Source organism: Lissotriton vulgaris, chromosome 8, assembly GCF_964263255.1.
Source record: "Lissotriton vulgaris chromosome 8, aLisVul1.2, whole genome shotgun sequence".
NCBI classification, from domain to species: Eukaryota; Metazoa; Chordata; class Amphibia; order Caudata; family Salamandridae; genus Lissotriton; species Lissotriton vulgaris.
The window spans coordinates 716479752-716507404 of NC_141696.1; the positions used below are offsets into that span (position 1 = coordinate 716479752).

Genomic DNA, 27653 nt, shown 5'->3' on the forward strand with positions numbered 1-27653 from the left:
CAGAATACATGAGGGTTTACGTAGAAACATATATACACAAATGCCTATTTCTACTAGACTATAAAACGATCAGCTCAGAAGAGAATATGTTCAGATTACAAAAAGATAAAAGGCATTGTCTTAAAGTGCTTTACATACAGGCAAAAGACTCAGTTTCATCATCTTGTTTTCCTCCAATTACTTAGAGGTGCCCAGATTTTTTTACCATACTCTTTCTTCTTTTGTCCCTTAAAATTATATAAACACTCCTCAATATTGTGGATCCCAAGCAGTCTAGTTAGCCAGATCTGGAATGAGGGGGCTGCTGGATCTTTCCAGGCCGCCGCTATTAGAATTCTTAATACTGCAACACACAGAAAGACAAAAGCTTCGGCTTCATGTGCATCTTTAAAATTTTCATCCCTGCCAATTAACACAGTAGTTGGGGATAGAGAGATTTGGCACTCTAGCAACCCCGATAAAAACTTCTCCATTTCAGTTAAAACAGGTTTAAGATTTGGGCAAGAATAAAACATATGAGTTAGATCTGCTGGGCCATAATTACATCTTGGACATCTGTCTGTATCCCTTTTACCCCATTGAAACAACTTCGCGGGGGTGTAATATAAATTAAAGATCATCTTGTAATGTTGTGTTTTTAAGTTGGTTGCTCTTAATATTTTCTTATTTAATGCCAGGGCATAGTCCACATCTACATTTGGATCCCCTATTCTAAGGGCCCAGGCGTTTTCTACTTGCGCTACATCCTCTTCCATGCCCTGTAAAAGATGACCATAACCTATTTTAATCTTTCTGCCCCCATTCCTTATATATTGAACAATCGGGTTTAACTCCTGAATAGAGATCCTAGGTCTTATAGATTTCACTGATTGTTCTGACTGGTTATACAGCATCCAGTGGTTCATTGGGATACCGTATCTTTGTTGCAGGACCTCAAACCCTACAAATCTTCCTTGCTCATAACGTCACCCAAGCATCGAATACCCAAACTTTTCCAAAGGGCGCTATTCCTATTCTGTCCAAGATGTATGAATGGGCTTGAGTTCCAGAGGTCTAATATTCCATTGATCTTAGGAATCTTAAGAAATTTCAGCATCAAATTCCATACACCCCATACACTTAACATCACTTTACTTTTACTCCTCTTGTAATACCGCAGGTTAACTTCCCGAGTTAAAATCCCCGTGGCTTTGTCACCGATTAATACTTCGTAGATTGTAGGAATTCTGGGAGAGCCAGGCAACAGTGCGGGAGTATCAGAGCACAATAAATGTTTCATATGCAACAATAAACATACCCAATGATACAGTCTTAGATTAGGAGCCGCTAGCCCTCCTCTCTCTAATGGTAATGACAGTCTAGCTAGCGATCTTCTCACTTTACCGTATTGCCATAGAAACTGTGAAAAAACTGCCTCCATTTTTTTCATCAGGGCTTCATCAATTAATAAGGGAATAGCGCGGAATAAATACAATAGTTTTGGAAACATTGTCATTTTAAGAACGTTCACTCGACCGATCAAAGACAGATGTAGTACATCGATTCTTCTCAGATCCTTATCCATTGCCGCTATTACCGGTGAATAGTTTTCCTGGATAATTTTACCCACATCAGCATTAATTTTAACTCCTAAATAAACTGCCGAATCGACATATCTATGATCCCTTTTTTGGATATTCTTTGTACATATTATAGTTTTCTCAGTATTAAGTTTATACCCTGAATATGTCCCAAACTGCTGAGCCAAGTTAATTAGTTCCTGTATTGCGATATCCGGCTTGTTTGTAACGACTGCCAGGTCGTCCGCATACGCCAATAGCTTAGTAGTATGACCATGAGATGTAACAGGGGATATTTTATCTGAAGCCAGAATCTTCCTAATTAACGGGTCTATATATAATGAGAAAAGTATGGGTGAACAGGGACAACCCTGGCGTGTACCTCTTCTGATCATTACCTCCTCCGATTGCAGCCCCATTGAAGTAATTCTAGCAATTGGGTCCATATACATTGCCTTAATACCTTTCCTACATTTTTCTCCAAAACCCCTTTTCTCCAACACCTCCCACATAAAATCCCAAACTACACGGTCAAACGCCTTCTCGGCATCCAATAAAATCATAGCCATGTCACCCCCTGTAGCAGTAACAGCGTCAAATAATGATATAGCCCTGGCTGTATGTTCAGTCGTACCTCGCCCTGGGACGAACCCATGCTGCCAGTGTGAGACAAGTTGACCTATAATCCCTCCTAATCTTTTAGCCCAGATTTTTGAATATAATTTCGCATCTGTATTTATTAATGATATCGGCCGATATGAGCCGGGATTCTCCTCTGGCTTACCCTTTTTATGAAATACCACAATGTTGGTCTGCTTCCACGTATCCGGAATAATACCTGAGCATATAACTCCATTAAAAAGATCTTCCAGTATAGGGAGAATTTCATCGCTCAGAGCCCTATAAACCTCAATTGGGATCCCATCTGGACCAGCCGCTTTACCCAATGCCAGTTCACTCAGAGCATTTTTTATCTCCTCCCTTGTAATATCCAATTCCAATCGAGCTCTATCCTCCTCCTCCACCCTTGGTGTTATGAGAAACTGGTCTTGCATGAGTGGTGCCACTCCTGGCTCCTGATCATAAAGTTTTTGATAAAATTCTTGGAACGCCTGTATTATAGAATTTGGGTCAGTATATTCTCTCCCATTGTATTTGATCTTGCTAATTTTATTTCTATTCAAATCTTGTCTTATACGCAGTGCTAATGCTCTGCCAGCCTGTTCACCCGTCTCATATCGCCTTGCTCTTTGTGTCTGATATTCACATATCTCTTTCTGAGTGATTATTTTTAAGAGGTCACCCTTGACCCTGGCCATATTTCTAATAGTCTCCCCACTATCTTTACCGGTTGTTATTTCATCAATGTGATATCTCTCTAATTCTGCCAGATCTACGATAAACTTATCTATCTTGCTCTTATCCTCTTTCCTTATTCTTGCAGCACAGCTAATCGTCTCCCCCCTTAATGCAGCTTTAAACGACTCCCAAACACCATTTCTGTAGGCACTGTATCTATTACAATCAAAAAATTCCTTTGTCCATCTTTTCATGTGCTTTGAAAACCTTTCATCATTTAATAATTTCCTATCAAATGTCCATCTAGAAGTTTTTCTTAGTACACTGGGAACTTTGTAAGAGAGTATCAGAGGATTATGATCGGAAATTATTCTTGGTAATTTCTGAATATTAACCTTATCTATCTCCCCTATTGTAATAAAAAAATAATCTAACTTTGAATACTTTTGTGCTGGATGGGAGAAATATGTATACCCTCGATCACCTGGCATCTTTTCTCCCCATACATCTACCAAGCCATGAGACTGGATCATGGAGCTTATAGCTGCGTTAACCTTTCGTTTGCGGCCTGTATATTTATTCCCCTGATGCCAGTCTGCAGAAATATTCATATCACCACAAACTATCATTGGGGCAGTCCAATTAGCCAATTCCTCTTCTAATTTATCGTAAATCATAGGGTCATCCTCATTCGGACCATATATTACACATAATGTAAACCCCATATTCATTTCCGCTAATAACCATCTTCCTGAACCATCAGTTTTAATACATTTCACTCCACCCAGATGATTTTTAGCTAATATAGCCACTCCTCTGATCATTGATGATTGAGTGGAGCATCCAATCAGGGTATACCCATACATTTCCAAGATCTTCCTTTTATTCCAGGGAATATGGGTCTCCTGAACACAGACTATATCAATATTATTTGTTCTAACCAAGTGGCTCAATCTCTTCCGCTTCTTCCAATCATTTAAACCCCCTGCATTAATAGTGCAAATTCTAACGTCTGACATATTTTGAGTATTTACCTTTCCTACAATGACTATTATCCAAATAACTGATATCAACCTGAAAACTATTCCTTTCCATCTCGTGATTTTTCAAAATTTTCAACCCCCCTTCCCTCCCCACCCCCACCCACTCCTCCCTCTGCACTCTCTCCCTCCCCCTACCGAGCTCCAAAATGGAGCCCCCCCACGACCGCCCCCCTCGTCTAGAGGCGCTCAGACCGCTGGTCTGTGCACGTGATGGTTGCAGCTCAACGTGAGGAAAGGTGAATTTTGGAAAAAAAATGTAATGCCTACTCCAATCCCCAATACACTACCGATTTTTTTTTTTTTTTATTATTTTTTTTTTTTTACCCCCACCAAACTTTACCTTATGATCCATTACAGTCCCCTACCATTTTCAATTCCCTCCACCACACACCATATCTACCTGTTTAGAATCTCCCATTTTATCCATACTCCATTAATGAGACCCAAAACATAAGAATGTTTATCAAAAACTCCCCTACTCTGTTCATTATATTTACAAACATTTGTATATCAGCAACCTCAGTTCCCAACTGAGATTAACATTTTAACAATCCAATTGTTCCATCTATGACATCATGAACTCTTTGGCTTTAATCTCCGAGGAGAAATAGAATGTTTTTCCGTCTTTAATTATCTTGAGTTGGGCGGGGTTGATCAAATAGGCCTGCATACCCTTGTCCTGAAAAGGTTTGATCATCTGCCGTAATCTCCAGCGTCTCTCAACTGTGATATGACAAAAGTCAGGGCGAACGAAGAAGGTATAGCCGTCAGCTGTCTTTTTTTTTATCAGGTCTCGCCCTCTCAGAGATTGCTTGTCTCAAATTAAAGTTGCCCAGAAAAATTAAAATTGCCCTAGGCTTATCTCCCTCCTTCGCATTTTTCTAGATATTGGCTGGGGTACGATGTGCCCTCTGAATCTCCCTATCAAAATCCCAGTCTTTCAACTCCATGAAGGCAGACTCAAAAAGTTTAACGACAAATGATTTCATGTCTGTGCCCTCTGCCCCTTCAGGAATTCCAAGGATACGCAGGTTGTTCTGCCTCGATCTATTTTCTAATGACTCCAGTTTCCACAGAATATCTGTAAGCTGTTTTGCTTGCGTATCGACTTTATTGACTGCGGCTGCTGAGTCAGCTTCTGTGGAGACCACTCTGTCTTCCAAATTGGTCACTCGCTCGCCCAGGTTCACACAAGCCTTAGTCAACTTTCTGACCACCCCTTGCATTTTTCTGACAGCCGCCTGAGACTTACGGCTCTCTTGCCTTGCTTCCTCTCTATGCGCCAATATCTCCTGGTGAATAACCTCCAGGAGAGACATTTGTGCTGAATCCCCCTCTGGACTATCTATGGTAGCATTTGGCTGCGGTAACTCTTTTCTGGTTATGAATTTTAGTTCTCACCACCATTTTTACCGCTGTACTTGGGGGGCTACTTTCCTCAGGTTCCAGATCGCTGCCCGTCTCTATGTCACTGATTTCTTGATCCAAGCTATCTTCTCCTTCCTCAGACCATTCACCACCCTCAGATACCGAGAAAAAAGCCTCGCTTGGAGCATCTTTTTTACTGCAGCTGCTCTCCCCAGTATCATCCTCCAGGATCTCTTCTAACCCTCAATGTATTGCTTTACTATTACCCAGCTGATCCGCTGCTGGATTCTCCACTTGCTGCTCTTCCCCTTCCACAGTTACTACAGTATTTAGTTGTTCAGCAAGACCATCAACTGTAAGGTCTGGGGATGCCTCATTATCCTGAGGAGCCTGTATGTTATCTCCCTTCAGATCTTTAGGATCCTTATTCTTACTCATTTTTTGGAAGATATCCGATATTGGGGTAGTGCCCAGAGTGTCAGAGTTTCCTTTACTAGCGCCCTGCTGTGCCGTTTTTTTAGCTATAGGGGAGCCTTGTTTCTTCTTTTTACTCCCATCAATGTCTATCATTGACTCTGCTAGTTCCGCTGCTGCTCTTCTCCTAGCAGCCGCTTTAGCACTGGCACTCATTTTGGGAGCCATAATTGCCCTCCTCCTTTCCTCTGGCCCGAATTCCTCCTTACCGCCTGGGGTGTTTCTGTTTTCGGTACTCTCCGCCTGCAGTTCTCCAGCACCCTCCAGATTGTAAAGCTTCTGCTCCTCCCTGTCTCTCGGGAGATTAGTATCCTGATGTGATTGTTTTTCTGTTTGTCTGTGCTCACCAACGCTGAATTTCCTTCTCCGCTGAAATCGCCGTTTTTGAAGCAGGCTCCGCGAGGCTTCGTTCTTGAAGGCTAATGCCACGTACTCCGCTAGCTCCGCTGCCTCCGTCTGCAGTCCGATGACAGCTCCGCCTCTAAGCCGCCGCGTCAGCTGCACCACGTCCAGTAACAGCCGCTTCAGCGGCTGGCTGCAGGTCAGTTTCATAAAGCCGTTTCTGCTTTGATGTACGTTGATGTGCGCGTTCTTTTTCCTCCGTTCTCCTCCGTCTCGCGTCTTAAGCCTCGCGCTTACATTAAATCAAATCACCCTAGTTCAGCCTTCGGTGGGGGATTACGGGGTCACCACTCAAACATTACACCCCTCCTCACGCGAGCTGCGTTCCGACCGTCTCACACGGCCGCCATCTTGCCTCTCCGCCCGCCGCATTACCAAATATTTAACCGAATCTGTGCACCACTCTAGTGGGAACTCCAGGTAAGAGGAGGGCTTCTTGGGATGACTCAAGGCCACTTTTGATTTTTCCTCTCTCCATTGACGCATGGAGTCTGATCTTTTCTCTGTCACGCAGAATTCTCTTAGAAAACGGTTGGCAGTAGTAACACTTCTGTGGATTGTGTGAGGATGGCAAACACACAATACACACAGAGTGAGGGTTGGATTTCGCCATCTTCTTCCCACAGGATGAACATTTATTAAATAAAGCTGGCATTTCTGACAGAAAAAGTTTGTAGAATTGTCATAAAGGAGTTAGAAAATAATACCAGCAAATGTCGAATAAAGTTGTAGAAAATCAATTTCTGACTAAAAAAAGTAAATAAAAGACCCGCTCAAGCTCCAAGATCCTCACAGAAGGAGCCGGAAAAAGAGAACTGCCCTAACTGTCACCTGTGGTGCATGATGGGAGCAAGGGGCTCCTGGGGTTCTTAAAGGCACGGTGTTCAGGTTCTCTGAAGCCTTAAAGGCAAGGTGCCTGTTTTTTATTATACTGTGATGAATATTCATTATGTAGCCTAACAACAAATTTGCCTGCTATTACCTGTTTTTCCCTTATGAAAATAAAGGGTCGTTGTGGAACACTACTGCAGTACATGTTCTATGCTTCACTATTTACATGTACTATTATTTTCTTACAACAGAAATCCAAGTAATTGTGGCATTTTAGTCTATTGGACCCATTATAGGCTGCATATTCATGTGTTTATACATGTACATATGTATGTTTGGAAGTATTGGAAGTACTATGTACTTGTGGTTCTAAACATACACATTTATAAGTATTTTGTATATGCTCCGGGGTCCAGCACATGGGCAGGGATTATTCAGTGCTTAGGACTATTGAGGAGTATCCCCTGGAAGAGAATTATGGTAATCGGAGTGTTTAGTTGACATCTGGCGTATGCGCTAGCTTTGAGAACCAACTGTCTAGATATGGGAAGACATGAATCTGCTGCGTTAGATGAGCTGCTACCACTGCTAAGCATTTTCTAAATACTCTGGGTGCAGTAGTAACTCAGAACGGGAGTATTTTTAATTGGTAATGCTTTCCTGCTATCGCAAATCTATACTACTATTATAAAGAGAGAAAACAAACCTTTGAGCCAGGTAAACTCGGGAGCCACAGCGCCAATCCACACACCCGATACATCGTTGAAAATGTCAGGGTGTGCAGATGGACATAGGCTATATAAAATAACAATTAAATGTAAATTTAAAAATGTAACTTAAAAAAAAAGTAGTCCCCTGGAAGTAGCGCCGGCCGCGACGTAGCGCTGGCTGCGACGTATTGCTGGCTGCGACGTGCGTGATGACGAGGAGGAGCGGCGGACATGAGCGCGGGGAGGAGCGGCGGACAGGCGGGGAGGAGCTGAGAGGAGCGGCGGACAGGCGTGGAGGAGCGGTGAGGAGCGGCGGTGAAGTCAGGAGCGCGGGGAGGAGCGGCGGCTCAGGTAAGACAAAGGGACACGTAAAATGTCGGGGTGGGAGGAGGCCGGGGCGGGAGGTGACTCCAGACACGGACGATGTCGGGGGGGCGGGAGGGGGGGGCCGGGGCGGGCGGGAGCCTAGGCGGGCGGTTGGCCCTGAAGCCTCATTGCCCCCGGACAACGTCGGGGCGGGCTGCTAGTTTGAGATATTTGCGATGTGCTGGGTGAATAGAGGCAGATACTGTATCCACCAGAAAAAGCGTTATCAAAGGTAAGTAACTTGTTCTTCTGATGGATACATCTGCCTGTGGATTCCTCATCTTTTAAATTGAATCCATAAGCAGTCCCACTCCTTGCTGAGGATGCCTACTTACCTATACCAAACACTCCTACAGAACGTGCAGAATGGCCATCCCTCCTCATTTCCAAGTCTAAGAAATAGTGCTTCGCAAAAATGTGGAGGGAAGTCAAATTTGCTGGCTTACAGATGTCTACAACAGGGACACCTCTAGCTAAAGACTTCGTTCTGGTGGAATGAGCTTGAGTACCTTCAGGGGGCTCTGTCTGGGCCAAGGCGTAGCAGATCTTGATATAGAGGATAATCCATTTGGACAGTGTTCTTTTGTGGATGCCTTGCCCTTCATCTTGCCCACATATCCAAAAAAAGGTTGGCCATCCAACCTGACGTCCTTAGTCCTGTCCAGGTAGAAGCTCACCGCCCTCTATGGGTCCAGGTGGTAAAGTCTTGGAAGGGTAAGAGGGAAGATAGAAGGAGGGTAAAGTGATAGATTGCCCTAGGTGGAAGAGAGTGACCACGTTAGGTTAGGAAAGCAGATCTGGTCTTAAGAACAATCTTGTCCAGATGAAATGAGGTAAATGGAGGATTGGATCTAAGAGCCTGTAACTCACTCACCCTCCTAGCGGAAGTGATTGCAATCAGAAATGTTGTCTTAACGCTGAGAAACTCAAGGGACAACTATGTAATAGTTCCAAGGGAGACTCCATCAAGAAAGTGGGAAACCAATTCAAATCCCACTGCGGCATGATAAAGGGGATTGAAGGAAACCTATTGGTGGGACCCTTAATGAAAAACTATGTGAGATTTTAATAAAAAGGGTTGGTCTGGTAAACAGAGAAAAGCCAATAAGGCAGACAAGTAGCCTTTAACAGTAGCTACTGCAAAACCTTGATGAGCCAGGGAGAAAGATAAACTCAGAATATCAGACAAATGGGCTTGCAAAGGATCAATTGACCTCTCTCCACACCACTTAAACTTGGCCCACCTACCAGATTAGACAAATTTGGTGGAGTATCTTCTGGCTGATAAAATAACATCCACACATCCAGCGGGAGAGAGAAAGAGTGCAGGTTGCCCCATTCAATCTCCAGGCACGAACGTGCAAGCTCTGGAGGTGGGGGGAGTAGAACCTGCTCCTGTGAGAGGAGGTCTTCCCTGAGAGGCAGACGAAGCAGAGGGTGTGATGAGAGGTAAATGAGGTATATGTATCACAACCTTCTAGGCCAATCCGGGGCTATCAATATGACTTGGGCCTGGTCTTGGCAATCTTCCTCAGAACCGAGAGAATCAAGGGTAAGGGAGGAAACGCATAAAGAAGCAGTGAGCCCCAATCTACCTGAAATGCACCCCCAATGCTCCCCTCTTTGGATACTGGATAACTGCAGAACGACAGGCAGTGTGCGTTTTCGTGAGTGGCAAACGGGTCCAACCGAGGAAACCACCACATTCTGAAATGATGGCGATGCAGTGTACAGACGACAGACTGTCCGCACGCACATTCAGCACTCCGGCCAGATGATTCGCAATCACGCAAATCTGATGGTCAGAGCCCAGGACCAGAAGTCACAGAGCCTCTCTGCATAGACGATACAACCCCATTCCCCCCAGTTTGTTCACGTATGACATTGCGGTAGTGTTGTCCGTCAGGAACTGAACCAACTGACCACAAAGGGAGGGAAGAAAGGCCTTGAGAGCCAAACGTATCACCCGCAATTACAGAAGATTGATGTGAAAATCTTTCCTCTGGAGACCAAAGGCCTTTGACCTCCAGATCCCCCAGATGAACTCCCCACCCTAAAGTGGAGGCATCCGTTACCGCTGTGGCCACCGGAAAAGGAGGTTGAAACGGCTTCCCTTGAGACAGGTTGTCCGAGACACGCCTCCATAACAGCTCCGTTGCAGTGTCTCTGGAGATTTTGACAACCTCCTTGAGATCTCGGTTGTGTTGAAACCACTGCCTGTGGAGGCATCATTGGGGGGCCCTCATGTGCCAGCCTGCATGGCTGACCAACAGTATGCAGGAAGCAAACAGACCGCGCAGGCACAAGACCTTCTGACTGGAATAACCGCTCTATTGTGAAAAGGCGAGATTATAGCCTGAATGTCTTGAATCCTCTGCAGAGGCGGGAAAGCACGACTCACAGGTGCTGAACTCAGATCAAAGGGAAGGACCACAAACGGATAGTGTTGAGCCCCCACCTTAAAAAAGAAATATTTCCGATGCGACTTCAGGATGCGAATGTGAAAATACATATCCTGCATATCAATCGACACCATCCAGCCTTCCTGCTGCAACGCCAGAAGAACCTGAACTATGGTCCTCACCTTGAACTTCTCCTGCTTGAGGTAAAAATTCAAGATCCTGTGGTTCAGGAACGACCTCAATCGACAGTCCTTTTTGGGAATCAGGAAGTACCGGGAGTAGCTATCCTGACACCTTTCCTGTTACGGAACCACCTATATTGCACCTTTCTATAGCAAAGACAGAACCTCCTGCTGTAGTAGCAAGCACCTTGGCAAGAGGGAAAAGGAGGGGGGAAACTCTCGGAAGTGTAGGCCATACCCATTTTTCACGAGATTCAACACTCGGAGATCTGAAGTAACAGACCTCCCACTGGACCAACATGCTCTAGGATGGAGGAGCTAGGGCTGCTTCCCTGCCGTACCAGTTTGAGGGGGGAGGAGGAGGATGAGACTTGCTGCCGAGCTGTGCCTCGCAAACAACCTCTACCTTTTCCCTTGTATGACCTGTACAAAAGGTTCGCTTGTTACTGCTGTTGCAGCTGCTGCTGCTTGGCTCGAAAAGATGAAGTCTTCCCAAAAACCCAAAACGTGCGGTATCTGAAACCCCTGGACTGGGACTGTAGACCCAACAATCTTGCATCTTTAAAGCGATGTAGCGCCGAGTCCGCTTTGTCTCCAAATAGACGAGAACCATCAAAAGGCAAGTCCAATAGGGTAGCCTGTACATACTGTGAAAACCCAGACACCACCCCCTCCCTTAGACAAGCGTGCCTCCTGGTTGCAACAGAGGAACCCATCACCCTGGCAACAGGGTCCACAGTGTCCGGTCCATATTGAATGACCGGACGGGCCTCAGCTTGAGTATCGGAAAGTACTTCAGCGAAATGGCCCAGAACATCCATCTGAAGCACCTACCTCGCTGAGTCCATCAGAGCATGGATATAGCGACCTAACAGGCATGTCTCATTCGTTGATTTCAGAGACATACTAGTCGAAGAAAATACTTCCTTTGCCGATTACTCAATTGGATTGGATCCTCTATCTGCAGGCGTAAATGTAAATAAGCCTGCAGACTGTTTAGATGAGCACGATGCCTGACTACCAAACTCTCAGTAGATGGGTGGGCAGAAAGGAAAGGAGGATCTCCCGGAGCCACCTTACACCTCCATGCCACAAACCTGGACACCACAACAGCAGTCATGGGTTTCTGACACACCTCCAGGATAGGCTGTCAAAGCCTCATTAAAAGGAAGCAAGGGTTCCGTGACAGTAGAAGGGGAATGTAGTACCTCCAGCAAATCTAGCAGGTCTGCTGCCTTCCTGATCAAAGAATGATATAAAGATACCTCCTGCTTTAGAAGGCTCAGTGAGGAGAGCTCCCATTCAGGAGATGTTTCCAGGCCACTAGCCTCCTGTAGGCCCTCAAACCTTTGTATGGGGTCAACAAACTCACCATCTTCAGCCTCCTCCAGCTACTCTTGATATTCCTCCTCTTCCATCAGCCTTTGTGCTTCCCTTCTGGATCTCATCCTTGGGACTTCTGGACTGGTGCTAAGGGAAGTTCCACCGTGATAGTAGAAGACGCCGGACGAGGTCATGTCGGCACCGCAGCCAGACGGCGCTGGATAGGATCCGTCCAACAGCACTATTCCCTCCAGGGACTGCACCAGCGTGGAGAACCTCAGCGTCAGGAGGCAAACTCCCAGGAGCCATTGGCATAAAAGGCATGAGAGGTGCCTGAGGCAAGTGAGGTGCCAAGTCTCCCAGTGAAAAAGCAAGTGGACCCATGGGGACAACCAGCGCACCAGCAGGGTAAAGCCGCTCTGGCAAACATCGCATTGAGGAAATGTGACGGATCTGTACCTGGAGACGCCAAGGCAGGATATCCTGGATCCGGTACTGCTGGTTCGGAGACAATGTAATTGGCTCTGGTTGCGGCGCTGTAGACCAGAGAGAAGGGGGTGGAGTGCCCAGCGGCTGAGGGGTCGATTCTGTGGGCGCCGGTGAAGCTCCCGGAGGCTCGTATGCTACTCAAGGAGGTGTTGGATTAATTCTTCCATTTCATCCCAGTGGGCTCTCTCGTACCTTGAAAGCAGACCCTGTGTGTTGGCTATATGCCAGTAACTGGCTGATTATGCAGCCACTCTCTTGCCTGACCTCTGAAACAAAAGGGGTGACCCAGGGACCTGGGCCGGATAACTTAACAAAAAGGTGGTCCCTATGGGGGTAGTGTAGCCTTTAACTTCCACGGCAAAGTGTCAAGAAGGGGATACAAACACCTCTAACACAAATGAATTGGCATTGCATATTTATCTTTTTATTTTAGCAACTTTTTCTTTGATTGTTGACAGTGAGAAGTAAAACTTATATTTGCTCTATCAAACACAAGGTGCTTCAAAAAAGGGCGGGTGACGGCGCAGTGAAAGTGACTATAAGTCCATAAAGTGCATACGTGCTATGTACAGAAATGTATTCACATTTTTTTGAAGTGAAAATGGAAATGCAAAGATTTTTCAGGGAAACTCGCCTGAACCATTTCTTTGCAGGCAGTCCGTCTATGTCTGGAGACCACCATCTACTTTTATACCACCATTCCACACGATGCCTAGTGAATTTTTAGCATATGAGAAAATGGTACTAGAAGACATTGATGCACTCAGTAAAGAGAGAAAGTATGTTAGATTCAATCTCACCTACAACAAGATCATGGCTATCAGAGACCTCTAAAGGAAACACAGAGGGGATGATTACATCTGTAGACTACGGCAGGGGAATAGTTATTCAGGATATGTCAAGTCAAGTCAAGTCATAAAATTTGTATAGCGCACTACATACCCAGAGGGTTTCAAGGCGCTTAGGAAGAGGAGGAGGATTATTTGTCAAATATCCACGTTTTAAGCTGCTTTCTGAACGCTAGGTGGTTCTGGGTGAGGCGAAGGTACGCGGGGAGTGAGTTCCATGTTTTAGCAGCCAGGTATGAAAAGGATCTGCCTTCCATGGTGGTCTTGTTGATGCGAGGTACAGTGGCGAGGGCTTGGTCGGAAGAACGTAGTTGGCGGGAGGGGGTGTAGAAGGACAGTCGAGAGTTGAGGCAATCTGGTCCGATGTCGTAGAGTGATTTGTGTGCGTGGGTGAGCAGTCGGAAAGTGATCCTCTTATTGACGGGTAGCCAGTGGAGGTCTTTAAGGTGACCAGAGATGTGTTCGTTGCGTGGGATGTCTAATATGAGCCTGGCTGAGGCGTTTTGGATTCGTTGGAGTTTCTTCTGGAGTTTAGCGGTGGTACCTGCGTAGAGGGTGTTTCCGTAGTCCAGTCGGCTCGTGACCAGAGCGTGGGTGACTGTTTTCCTTGTTTCGGAGGGGATCCAGCGAAATGTTTTTCTGAGCATGCGAAGAATGTTGAAGCAGGAAGAGGATACGGCGCTGACTTGTTTGTTCATTGAGAGTGAGGAATCCAGGATGACGCCAAGGTTCCGTGCGTGGTCTGTCGGGATGGGAGCTTTTCCGAGGGCATCCGGCCACCAGGAGTCGTCCCAAGCAGAGGGGGATGTGCCTAGGATGAGGACTTCTGTTTTGTCTGAGTTCAGTTTCAGACGGCTTTGTTTCATCCATTCGGCGACTTCTTTCATTCCTTCGTGCAGGTTAGTTTTGGCGGTGCTGGGGTCATTGGTGAGAGAAAGGATCAGTTGAGTGTCGTCCGCGTAAGAGATGATGTTGAGGTTGTGTTGGCGTGCGATGGCCGCGAGGGGGCTCATGTATACGTTGAAGAGGGTGGGACTGAGTGAGGATCCTTGAGGTACGCCGCAGATGACTTCAGAGGCCTCGGACTTGAATGGAGGAAGGCGGACTCTCTGGGTTCTTCCGGTGAGGAACGAGGTGATCCATTCCAGTGCTTTTCCTTGGATTCCGATGTTATTGAGGCGTTGTAGGAGGGTGCTGTGGCAGACTGTATCGAATAGTTCGGTGGGGTTCGCTGTTGGTTTTTTCAGAAGGGCGGTGAGTTCAGCGTGTTTCCAGTCTTCTGGGAAGGTAGCGGAGTTGAAGGAGCAGTTGATGACGTCTCGGAGGTGCGGTGCTATGACGGAGTCTGCTTTGTTGAAGATGTGGTGAGGACATGGGTCTGTGGGGGATCCTGAGTGGATGGAGTTCATCAGGCGGATGGTGTCCTCAGTGGAGATTGGCTTCCAGTCGTTAAGGGTGTTCACGGGGGGAGGATGGACAGCAGACGGCAGGGTGGGTTGGTTTCCGGGTTGGTTGTCAAAGCTGTTGTGGATGTCTGCAATCTTGTTGTGGAAAAAAGAGGCTAGGGAGTCGCATAGGGTTTGAGAGGGGGTGATGTCGTTGGAGTTGGCCGAGGGATTGGAAAATTCCTTGACGATGTTGAAAAGTTCCTTGCTGTTGTGAGCGTTGTTGTCGAGTCGATCCTTGAATGCTGCTTTCTTGGCTTTTCGGATTAGTTGGTGGTGAGTGCGGGTGGCGTTTTTGAAGGCGTCCTTGGTGCTGGTGGTTGGGTCTTTTTTCCAGGCCTTTTCAAGGGAGCGGCAGAGTTTCTTGGACTTCTTGAGATAATCGTTGAACCATGAGGCCTTCTTGCTGCCAGGTTTGTTTTGACGTTTTTTCAGTGGTGCTAAGGTGTCAGCGGTGTTGGATAACCATAGGGTGAGGTTAGCGGCGGCTTAGTTAGCGTTGGAAGAGGGGGCTGGGGTGTGTTGAAGGAGCGATGCGGAGATTTGGTCCGTGGTGATTTTGTTCCAGTTCCTTTTCAAGGTAGGTTGGAGGTGGATGCTGGGTTTTGGTTTGTTGTAGGTGAAGTGAACGCAGCTGTGGTCAGTCCAGATGAGGTCCGTAGTGTGGCTGAAGGAGACATGGTTGCTGGAGGTGAAGATGGGGTCGAGTGTGTGGCCTGCGATGTGGGTTGGGGAAGTGACTAGTTGTTTAAGTCCGAGGTTGGTGAGGTTGTCCACGAGGGTGGCGGTGTTGCGGTCGTTGATCTTATCGAGGTGAAAGTTGAGGTCTCCCAGAAGGATGTAGTCTTTGGAGGTGAGCGCGTGTGGGGTGATGAAGTCCGTGATGTCTTCACTGAATTTTGCGCGGGGTCCTGGTGGTCTGTAGAGGAGGGTGCCTCTGAGTGTGGTCTTGGGGTCGATGTGGATCTGGAAGTGAAGGTGTTCGGGGTTGGCGTCAGAGCTGGTTGAGATGCGGATTGATTTCTTATGGACGATAGCGATTCCTCCTCCTGTGTGGCTGGTGCGGTCCTTGCGTGTGATCTTATATTCTTCAGGGATGGCAATGGTGATGTCTGGTGCTGAGGAAGCATTCATCCATGTTTCCGTAAGGAAGGCGATGTCCGGAGAAATGGTGTCTAGTAGGTTCCATAGGTCAATGGCGTGCCTGTGGACTGATCGGGTGTTGAGAAGGATGCAATGTAGGTGGTTGGGGTCGGGAATCTGTGGTGAGGTTGTAGCGGAGATGTTGTCGGTGCCGCTGAATTTGCAGGAGTAGCAGGAGAAAGGTCCATGGGTTTGTCCAGGGGCGGCTTGGACGCAGGTGGGGGCGCGACCGGGGTTAAGGGCTAGGAGGGTGGCGGCATCGTAGGTAATGCGGGGGGGCTGGGTATCGCATGGGGCAGGGGATCTGGCGCTGGGCGCGGTCCAGGCGCGGACGGGCGTAGACGGGCTTACCTTTGGCGCGCCTTCGGCGCGGGTTGGGCACGGTCGCTGCGCGTGGACGCTGCACGCGGGAACCGCTGTCATATATGGATAGTCGGGGGGGGGGGGGGAGGGGCGAGGGCGTCACAGCTGGGAGGCGGGGCGGGCACACGAGGACAACAACTAACAAAATGGAGGCGGAGGGGGGGGCACAGCGTAGCGCTACAGTTAAACGCACTAACAGGACTGTAAGCAGTGTGGAAACAATTAATAAGCGCTAGCGAAGCGAAGCAAAGCGGCAATAATCAACACAGCAGGTGAAGAGTATCCAAATGAACTAGTACAGTTAAAGCAGTTCAGGCAAGGCAGCGTTATGGAATAGTCAATACAGCAGCAGGCGGAATGTAACAAATCAGTTCAGACAAGGCAGCGCTAACAGATAATTAATACAGCAGGCGATATGAGATCAAATGAAAGACGCTTTTTAAATCAGAGTTCAAGCAATGCAGCGCGTTAAAAACCAGATGCCTGCAAGAGACACTGGGAGCGACCACTCAGCTTGTAGGCGAGGAGCGAGGAGCGAGTCACGAAGCATGTAGGGAGTGGAGCACTCTTTCTATTCTGTGGGAGGGCGTCACAGCTGGGAGGCGGGGCGGGCACACGAGGACAGCAACAAACAAAATGGAGGCGGAGGGGGGGGCACAGCGTAGCGCTACAGTTAAACGCGCTAACAGGACTGTAAGCAGTGTGGAAACAATTAATAAGCGCTAGCGAAGCAAAGCGGCAATAATCAACACAGCAGGTGAAGAGTATCCAAATGAACTAGTACAGTTAAAGCAGTTCAGGCAAGGCAGCGTTATGGAATAGTCAATACAGCAGCAGGCGGAATGTAACAAATCAGTTCAGACAAGGCAGCGCTAACAGATAATTAATACAGCAGGCGATATGAGATCAAATGAAAGACGCTTTTTAAATCAGAGTTCAAGCAATGCAGCGCGTTAAAAACCAGATGCCTGCAAGAGACACTGGGAGCGACCACTCAGCTTGTAGGCGAGGAGCGAGTCAATGCAAAGAAGAAATAGTGACCCAGCTAAGTGATACTACCTGCTATGAGAAGATCAGAAGTGATCTAACAGGAACATTGAAGCTAAGGTAGCTAAAAATATGAAAAAGGGTTTAGTTCAAGGTTTCTTAAGCCCTAACGAAAATGCATTCCATACCCAAGAAAACAGATACTATATACCCTACCGAAGGTCCACAAAGGTTTTATCAACCCGCCAGGGAGACAGATTGTTTCGGGAAGTGGGTCCATTCTGGAACCACCATGTCAATACTTGGATTTCTTTTTGAAACCCTTTGTACCAATTACCAACTTATACGTACGAGAGAGTATGCACTTCATTAACATTTATGAAGGCCTAACTTTCAATACTTCTATTGATATTATGGTTACAATGGACATACAATCTCTTTATACCAGGGTTCCACAGACAGAAGCACTAACTAGAATACTTGGTTTTTGGTTACACTGTTAAAAATAGCTATGACCAGGAACATTTTCCAGTTCGACAACTGTTTCTACTACCAAGTCAAGAGAGTTGCCATGGGCGCAGGCTTCGCTCCAGGCCTAGCAAATTTGTTTATGGCCCATTATGAGACCATCACCTATGAAGGAGAGTGGTTAAGAAAGAGGGCGGGCCTAAAGCAACTTCCCCATGGCCAGTGTAATTTTTAGGTCTCGCCTGTCGATGCGCATGCGCATCGAGCAAGCGAGACTATGGGGGCTTATCCACTCTTTGTCCAACTTGCAAGGAATCGTGGCGATTCCTTGCAGTGCCCGTGACTTTTAAGCTCAATGCGCATGCGCATTGAGCTTAAAAGCGCGTGCACATCAGTTCCCTCATCCGCACTTCTCCTCCCCCCTCGCCCCCTCCCCTGCCCGCCGTGTCGCATTTCTCCTCCCCCCTCCCCTTATCTGTCTTCCCTTCGTCTGTTCCCTCTCCCCGCTCCGCCCCCTCCCCTGCCCGCCGTGTCGCATTTCTCCTCCCCCCTCCCCTTATCTGTCTTCCCTTCGTCTGTTCCCTCTCCCCGCTCCGCCCCCTCCCCTGCCCGCCGTGTCGCATTTCTCCTCCCCCCTCCCCTTATCTGGCCTTCCCTCCGTCTGTGGCTAGCGGACTGTACCACCAGAATGATATGGGGTGTTACTGTGCGTGATCGTAAAACGAGATCCATAGTCATGCCTTTTCCGCCACGCAAACGGGGCGTTCTGTTATTAAATTCTGATATAACTATATGGAATTAGATTTCCCTCCTGGGCATTCCAAAATGTTTCATGAATGCGCGGTGGAGACGTCACACCTGCCCCTATTTTGGATCGTACCAGGTCTTCAACAACAAAGTTGTGCGACCAGACCGGAAAACGTAATCAGATGGGCCGGGCTTCATGCCTACTACTGAAAGGTATGATTCCGCTCATTGACCCGCTGTTCTTTACATCAGACGGACATTAACCCGTTTCAAAATGGCCTTTGGTGTTACTGCTGGGTATTCAAGCTTTACTTTTTTTGGGACTGACGACCGTCTCTACTCCAGACCGGAAAACGTAATCAGATGGGCCGGGCTTCATGCCTACTACTGAAAGGTATGATTCCGCTCATTGACCCGCTGTTCTTTACATCAGACGGACATTAACCCGTTTCAAAATGGCCTTTGGGGTTACTGCTGGGTATTCAAGCTTTACTTTTTTTGGGACTGACGACCGTCTCTACTCAAGGCTCATTGTCTGTTAACAGGGTAGTATTGCGTTCCACAACGGTAGTCCAGTCCACAAACAACAAAGCACCCCCTAATTGTTAAACCGTTGCCTCCTTTTTTGCTTAAAAAACATCGCAAATTACTAGCAATATTGAGATCGCTCTCAAACTAGTTTCGCACTAACCCCTCCTCCACCCCTCCACAATAGATAATGAAGCCTGGCTGTATAATCGCCTCATCGAACCGAAAAATAATACCTCCTGGTCTAGCTTCATAACCTTTGATGAGATTCTGGTGACGCTACGTACGTTTAATTATGATATTCCGAGCGTTAAAACATACACTGCCAAACGCGCCTTCACATCCTCACCCCCTCATCCTCACACACCCTCACTCACCCTCAACCCCCCTCAACCCCTCACCCTCACCCACACTCACCCTCACCCCCTCACCCTCACTCACCCTCAACCCCTCACCCTTACTCACCCTCACTCACCCTCACCCTCAACCCCTCACCCTCACTCACCCTCACCCACACTCACTCACTCTCAACGCCTCACCCTCACTCACCCTCAACCCCTCACCCTCACTCACCCTCACCCTCAACCCCTCACCCTCCCTCACCCTCACTTACCCTCAACCCTTCACCCTCAACCCCTCACCCTCCCTCACCCTCACTTACCCTCAACCCGTCACCCTCAACCCCTCACTCACCCTCACTCTCACTCACCCTCACTCTCACTCACCCTCACTCACCCTCAACCCCTCAGCATCACCCTCACTCACCCTCACCCCCTCACCTACCCTCACCCACCCTCAACCCCTCACCCTCACTCACCCTCAACACCTCACTCGCCCTCACCCTCACTCACCCTCAACACCTCACCCTCAACCCCTCACCCTCACTCACCCTCACTCACCCTCACTCACCCTCAACCCCTCACCCACCCTCACTCACCCTCAAGCCCTCACCCTCACTCACCCACCCTCACCCACCCTCACCCTCAACCCCTCACCCTCACACAGTGCAATAGGTCTCAGACCATTTCAGTTAGAGCTTTTAGAAATGTTTATGGCTTTTTTTATTTGTAATTCTTTAGCATTGGCTACAGGAAACAAAAATGCTAAACATTTACAAACAAAACCCATAAACAATTCTAAAAGCACTAACTCTAATGGTGCGAGACCTATTGCATTTCCAATGCTTGTTATTAATAGTTTTCTTTAATTAGGGGAGGGGGCCACGTGCCCCCCCTTCCCCAGGCCGATTTCGGAACCAGTGACCCTATCCCCCGGGGCCAGGCCTTTTTGTAATCATGGAGGGGGCTGCTTGGCCCACCTCCCTGGCAGATTTCCGCCCTGGGGACCCCAACTACCGGGGCCCAGCCTACTTGTAATAGGCTTGGGAAGTGCATGACCTCGCACCCTGGGCCTATTTCGGGCCGGGTACCCCATCCCCCAGGGCCTGGCCATGTTTGCACCCATTCTCCACTGGGACTGCAGGAAGCCAGATTTCCCCGCATTCCCTGCTGGCTCCATGCCTCCTGTGGGAGTCAGTATTGCTTTCAGACATAGGAAGCTGCTAAACACGCAGCTCCCTGGGTCTGAAAGCAACTCTGGTCCTCTTCCAGCAAGCAAGAGCATGTCTGAACTCTCGCTTGCTGGAAGCAGACCATTTGCTGTGGCTTGGCGGGAGCAGTAAAGATAAAGCCAAACCACAGCAAACAGCTATGCCATGGAGGTGGGCACCCTGAGAGATAGCAGGAGCCAGACCTGGGGGTGGCAGTCCCCAGGACCATGTATGTGCCCGTGAAGGGGGGGGCGATCTGCCAGGGAGGCGTGGCTGCGTGGCCTCTACCAAGTTAAAATAATTAAATTTGGCCTCAAGGAAGTGGTAGTCACTACACCACGGGAGCATCTGTGAGACCCCCAGGCTCCTTTTTTACTAGTCCCAATGAGGTGGCAGTACCCAGGGATTGGGGGGGGGGGGGTGAGATACAGGGTTCTCACGCATTCATTTGATAAATGGCCCCTGGGAGGTGGCTGTCCATGAGACCCCCCCCCCCCCCCCCCATTTGAGTAAAATAACAATGAAGGCATGTCCTCAAAACCTGGCCCACCTGGAGTCAAAACAATAGAGAAACTTTTTTCTGGAGGAAGCCGCGGCTCTAACACAACCCCGCCAAAATGTATGTTAAACAAAATAACAAAATTCCATGGTGGGGTCCCTCTTAGCGCCCGATCCCCCCCCCCCCCCCCCTCAACACCCCCACTCTCCCATCCCCCCCAAACCCTCGAGGCTTAGTCTGTCCCCTTCTAAAGTTCTCTCTGGGAATCGGCTCAGGTAGAGTCCCAAGATGGGGTGCCAACATATCCTGGATTAAAGTGTGGCAGTCAATGAGATTTGAGAATGGCGACGTTCTGATCCACGTCCCTATATATATATATAAATTTTGATTTTGGTAAATAGCTCTAAAACTACAGAATGGATTTTCACCAAATCACAAAAAGACACTTCACTGGACCAATAGCCACCTTTCTGAAAACTTTGGTGTAATTACGTTCAGCAGTTCGGGATGTAGCATCGTCTAAAGTTGCTATGGGAAAAGAGTTTTTGGATTCTGGAGTGAGCTAGTTTTGAAAATGTCCCAAAATTAATAGTTACCTGAGCGAACTATAACGTATGCCCCCGCATGCACTGCATATGACCTCACATATTACATCACTCATGACATGGTCAGTGAAATCACTGATGACATCTTCCTGTGAGTAAGCGTTTTGTAAACGTTTCGTAGAAACGGGTAAGTAGCATTTTCCATTCGCATATATGAGCTGTAGATCATATGCTTTAGCATAGACTATAAAGCAGTTCTTTTAAAGTGGTGGCTAACCTGTAGCTGTTGCAGTGGGTTGAAATAATGTTCGTAAAACTGCCTCGACCACACTAGCCTGTTTTACTAACACATCCACACAAAAGTGTTTTGTGAATTTGTATTGTGTAGACCATGTTGCAGCTACACAGATTAGCATAATGATGTAGATAGGCTACTAAGATCTAGGCCTCAGGCCTTTTCTTTTGGGCCTTCTACTGTTATTTACCTTTGGCACTGTTTTTTTATTTACCGTGGGACTTCCGCCTCGGCGACGGGGAAGGATTCAGGCATGTGAATCTATGAAAGATACCCCAGTACTGGATAAGGGTATGTTTCCTAAGAAAGCCATAGAGGCCCCTAGTTTGCGCGTATAATGCGCCCTATGGGTAATTGTTAGTGTGCGTTTAGCTTTGAGGTAGCATATTTGGATGCACTTAACTATCCACCTTGCAATGCCCGATTTTGAAATAGGATTGCCTTTATGTGGTGGAGCAAAAGCCATAAAGTTGTTTAGTTTTCCTAAAGGGCTTTGTTCTTTCTATGTTGTAAAGTAGTGCTCTTTTACATCTTATGTGTGATGGACACGTTCTGTCACTGAATATGTTGAGGGAAGAGGACAGCCAACTGAACAGATTGGCTGATATGAAAGGCAGATATGACTTTCTGTAAAAATTTGGGATTAGTTCTAAGTACCACTTTGCTTTGGTGTATTTGCAAAAATGGTACCTCTATGGTTAATGCCTGAAGCTCACCCACTCTTCTTAGAGAAGTGATGGCTATAAGGGAGGCTACACTTCAGGTAAGAAATTGTATTTCGCACTTGTGCAGCCGTTCAAATGGTGGGTACATGAGCCTTATGAGGACTATGTTAAGGTTCCATACCGGAGAAGGTGGAAGTCTGGGAGGAATCAGTCTTTTGGGTCCTTCCATAAAAGCTAGCTTGTACTTTAAAAAGAGACAAGTGCTGTCTATTTTGATGATTTGCAGCTATTGCAGCGAGATGCAAGCGTACAGATGTGTACGCTAAATTAGAACGTTGTAGGTGAAATAAATAACAAATTGATTTTTGTATTGAAGCATCTAGTGGATTCATATGGTTGTTAATGCGATAATCAATACATTTCTTCCACTTTGCTGCGCAGCATTTTCTTGTGGTAGGACATCTAGACGCTTTGATAACATTCATACAGTCTGGTGGAAGATTAAGGTAGCCAAACTAAGATTTCAGGTGGTAAATCGTAAGACTGAGCTGATTGAGATCTGGATCTTATCTCTCTATGGTTCTGAGTTAGGAACTTGGGGGAGAGGTGTAGTTTTTGGTGGGAACCTACTGATAGCTTTAACAGGGTTGTGAACCAGTGTTGTTGGGCACACGTTGGGGCAACTAGGATAAGTGCCAGGGAGTATTGTTTGAATTTCCGAACCACTAATGGAACGAGTGGGAGAGGCCGAAAAGCGTAAGCAAATATCCCCGACCAATTCATCCATAGTGCATTGCCTTTGGACAATGGGTGTGGATGTCTGGATGCAAAGTTAGGGCATTTTGCATTTTGATGGGTTGCAACAGGTCTGTGTCTGGGAAGCCCCACATTTGGAAGAACAGCAGGAGAACTGGAGGGTGAGGGTCCCATTTGTGCATCTGCTGCTGTTGACGACTAAGCAGATCCGCAACTTGGTTGTGTACTGCTGGAAGGTGTTCTGCAAGAAGATATATGTTTTGATGTATGGCCCATCTCTAGATGCTCTGTTCTAACTGACAGCTGTAGATTGTGTCCCTCCTTATTTTTGTATGTAGTACATAGCTGTCATGTTGTCCGTGTGGACCAGGAAAGCTTTGCCTACTAGATGAAATTGAAAGGCTTTCAGAGCTAGAAAAATTGCAGGCAGTTCACAGTCCACATGCCCTGAATGATGTTTTCCCATGTGTGCTCCCCAACCAGTAAGGAATGCTTCTGCTGTTATCACTATTTGTGGAACCGGATCGTGGCATTCCCGTCCCTTGGAAAGGTTTTTTATGTTCCACCACTGCAGAGAGCGAGGAGTACGGCAATCTATCAACACCAGTTCTGATAACTGACCTTGAGCCTGGTTCCACTGACATGCTAAGCAATTCCTGTAGGGGACGCATTTGGAGTCTTGCTTATGGAACGCTTAAGATGCAAGAAGCCATCATTCCGATTAGTTGCATAAACACTCTGGCTGGTAGAGAGAGTGGCAGTTGAAACTAGTGTTTGCATGTTGTGAATGCTGACTGGGTTGGGGTAGGGTAAAGCTTTGCGAGTGTTTATTGTGGATCCTAGACACACTTGCATGTTAGATGGTTGGAGGTGAGACTTGGAGAGGTTTACTGTGAACCCCAAGTCGTGAAGCAGTTGGACTGTCTCTAGAGTGTGCTGTATGCAGCTTTGTTGTGATCTGGCTTTTATTAGCCAGTCGTCCAGGTAGGGGAAGACGTGGATGCATGGTCTCCTTAGATGAGCTGCGACAACTGCGAGGCACTTGGTGAAAACACTGGGAACACTTGGAATTGATAGTGTTGTCCGTCTACTATAAACCTTGGGTATTTTTTGTGAGCAAGGTGAATGGGAATATGGAAATAGGCATCCTTTAGATCTAGAGTGGATAGAAAGTCGCCTTGCAGAAGTAGCGGGAGCACCTGTTGGAGTTTCAAAGAGAGGGGTCAAGGAGAGCACAATCCTTAAGCGCAAATAAATTTGAATGACTGATTAGTCACACTGTACTTGAATAACAGTCAAATTATAAATATCATATAGTGTTCACATTCGGACAGGAAAGAAGAGCAAAGAGTTCATATTTTCATTTCCTTTATTTGAAGATCCATCATAAAAGTAGAGTTGACAAAAAACAGCCTGAAGATCCATCATAAAAGTAGAGTTGACAAAAAACAGCCTGTTGGTTTTCTCCCTTTACAGGCTGCATCCAATGAAATCACTTAACCTGTTTTAAAGACTGCCAGGATAGTGCGGTTGTATTCATATGCAAGCTGGAAGAAGGCTAAACGCCGAAACGCGTCCTTGCGAATAAATATTTTAGAAAAGGCCCGCGAGTGCAGCGTGTATCCTTTTGAAATTGAGTGTAATGTTTGACATGAATCCACCTCCCACCTCCATGTAAGGGGGCACCAGTCAGGAAGAGTGGAAGATATATATATATATTTTTTTTTTAAGACTATTCGGTGCTTAGGACTATTGAGGCTCTCCTGGAGGAGAAACCAAGTTCGGAAAAACGTTCACCATGTGAGAAGTGGATGTAGGGCCCAAGATGGGGCAGGGCTTAGTGTCTAGAACAGTCTGAGGCACTTTTAAATTAAGGCCTTTCTTTCCAAAAAACACACAGCTTCAGAGGCTACCATCAATGTCCTGGGAAGGTTTCACGCACCATAAAGAACATCCAATGCAGAGAGCCGCCGAAACAATTAGCTGGATACCTACTCTCTGTTGGGGTTTCTAGCTAACTATGTACATCTTGTGATATCGGCTCCTCATCAGGTGACTGCGTGAAGGAAGTCAGTATCATGTGACACACTATGGCACTGTGAGATGGAAGGTCTTTAGTTGCCCATTAGAGATGGAAAAAACAAAAACTGGGCTAAGATGGCTGGTTACACACGGATGATAGGTGAATATGCAATAAAAATATAACAAGACTGTTTTTTTTGGCCATTGAAGCTTTTTGGTCTGGACTGTGAAAAACAAATAATTCTAACCAGTTGGGAAAGAGGAAGGAAGTAGGCTGCAAAAAGCAACATTTATTATAACGTTTGCAGATTATGGAACCAGACTCTGGTGCCTAGATCAGCCTAACCGTTTAAAAAAAAAAAACCCAGCAAGAAAAGCACCTTCACCGTAACTGCTTTAAAAACACATGATTAACACATAGTAGTAAATTCATAGATTTAAAGAATCTTGCACAATGGAGTTTCCAAATAGCAACATTAACCCAGAAAGCAAGAAACAGCAAGTAAAAAGTGTTGATTATGGAATAAAGGTGAGATTTCATTATTGAGCACGTCACGTCTTGAGGTGGCACAAACTGCAACATGTAGAAAAAGAGTGTATGTGGCAACACTCTTTCTTACAAACCTCTCCTTCATAAGGGATAAAACTAGTGGAGGAACCTGCAGTTAAATTAGCCTGTAGAATAACACACCTGCTCAGACGCCGTCCTGTTAGAACGCTTGTTCTGAAGATCGGCCAGAGATATATCAATTCGCCTGAAAAAACAACAACAAAAGAACATAAGAATAAGATAGTCATTTTTAAAGCTGATAATCACTAGTACAGAAACTGTCTCTTTCGATTCAAGGAAAATGTTTCGAGCATTTTTCATTTAATGTTTCGGCTGCATATGCACCATTAATTACAACACAAATGAAAACAGTAATAAGATGTGGTCCAGGCTGGAGATCTTGTTAAGGGGCATCTCCTTATGTAGCTATAAGCCTAAGCCTACACAGAGTCTAAAAATTAATGATACCCTGTAAGCATCTGTTCGTAGCGTGTAGTGCTGTAGATTGACAACCTGGAGATGTGTTGTCCACAATGTTAATGGGAACCAACTCCATATCAGGCTTTTGCACAGGGGGGTGACAATGTATATAGTGCCTAGGGCGATGCACCATACATATTGTGCAGAGTCATCTTAGTAATAAAAGAAAAGATCGGCAATAATCACAAGCTTCCAAGAGGAGCAGCACTAAACATTATAGGGTAAGAAACAAAGTTACTTACCTGTACCTCCGGAGAGATATATAAGACACATATGTAACATTTTACAACATTAAACAGAAAAAGAAAAAAAAAATATATATATATATATATATATATATATATACATACATACATACACACACATACACACTTTAAAATTCAGAAGGGAAAAATCCTTCGAGTAGAGGGGTAAAAGAGGGGTAGAGGGGTAATAGAGGGGTAGAGGGGTAATAGAGGGGAAGAGGGGTAGAGGGGTAGTAGAGGGGTAGAAGAGGGGTAGAAGAGGGGTAGAAGAGGGGTAGAAGAGGGGTAGAAGGTTAGAAAGGGTTAGAAGAGGGGTAGAGGGTTAGAAGAGGGGTAGAGGGTTAGAAGAGGGGTAGAGGGTTAGAAGAGAGGTAGAGGGTTAGAAGAGAGGTAGAGGGTTAGAAGAGAGGTAGAGGGTTAGAAGAGAGGTAGAGGGTTAGAAGAGAGGTAGAGGGTTAGAAGAGGGGTAGAGGGTTAGAAGAGGGGTAGAGGGTTAGAAGAGGGGTAGAGGGGTAATAGTGGGGTAGAGGGGTAATAGTGGGGTAGAGGGGTAATAGTGGGGTAGAGGGGTAATAGTGGGGTAGAGGGGTAATAGTGGGGTAGAGGGGTAATAGTGGGGTAGAGGGGTAATAGTGGGGTAGAGGGGTAATAGTGGGGTAGAGGGGTAATAGTGGGGTAGAGGGGTAATAGTGGGGTAGAGGGGTAATAGTGGGGTAGAGGGGTAGTAGGGGGTAGAGGGGTAGTAGGGGGTAGAGGGGTAGTAGGGGGTAGAGGGGTAGTAGGGGGTAGAGGGGTAGTAGGGGGTAGAGGGGTGGTAGGGGGTAGAGGGGTAGTAGGGGGTAGAGGAGTAGAAGAGGAGTAGTACTGGTGTTAGTAGAGGGGTGGAGATGTAGAGGGGTAGTGAGGTAGAGGGGTAATAGTGGGGTAGAGGGGTAATAGTGGGGTAGAGGGGTAATAGTGGGGTAGAGGGGTAGAAGAAGAGTAGTAGAGGGGTAGTAGAGGGGTAGAGGTTTAGAGGGTTCGAAGAGGGGTAGAGAGGTAGAGGTGTAGAAGAGGGTGTAGGAAGGTGG

At 46.8% G+C, this 27653-nt stretch overlaps 1 protein-coding gene across 6 annotated transcripts in view; it reads right to left on the reverse strand.

Annotated features, from left to right (window-relative positions):
- The window catches only part of BCLAF3 (BCLAF1 and THRAP3 family member 3), a 703357-nt gene that overhangs the window by 419619 nt on the left and 256085 nt on the right, over positions 1 to 27653 (reverse strand). For all 6 annotated transcript variants that reach the window (XM_086934591.1, XM_086934592.1, XM_086934594.1 and 3 more), the window contains exon 7: positions 26000 to 26063. In XM_086934591.1, the coding sequence (XP_086790717.1) occupies positions 26000 to 26063 (64 nt within the window). The remainder of the gene's footprint in view (positions 1 to 25999; positions 26064 to 27653) is intronic.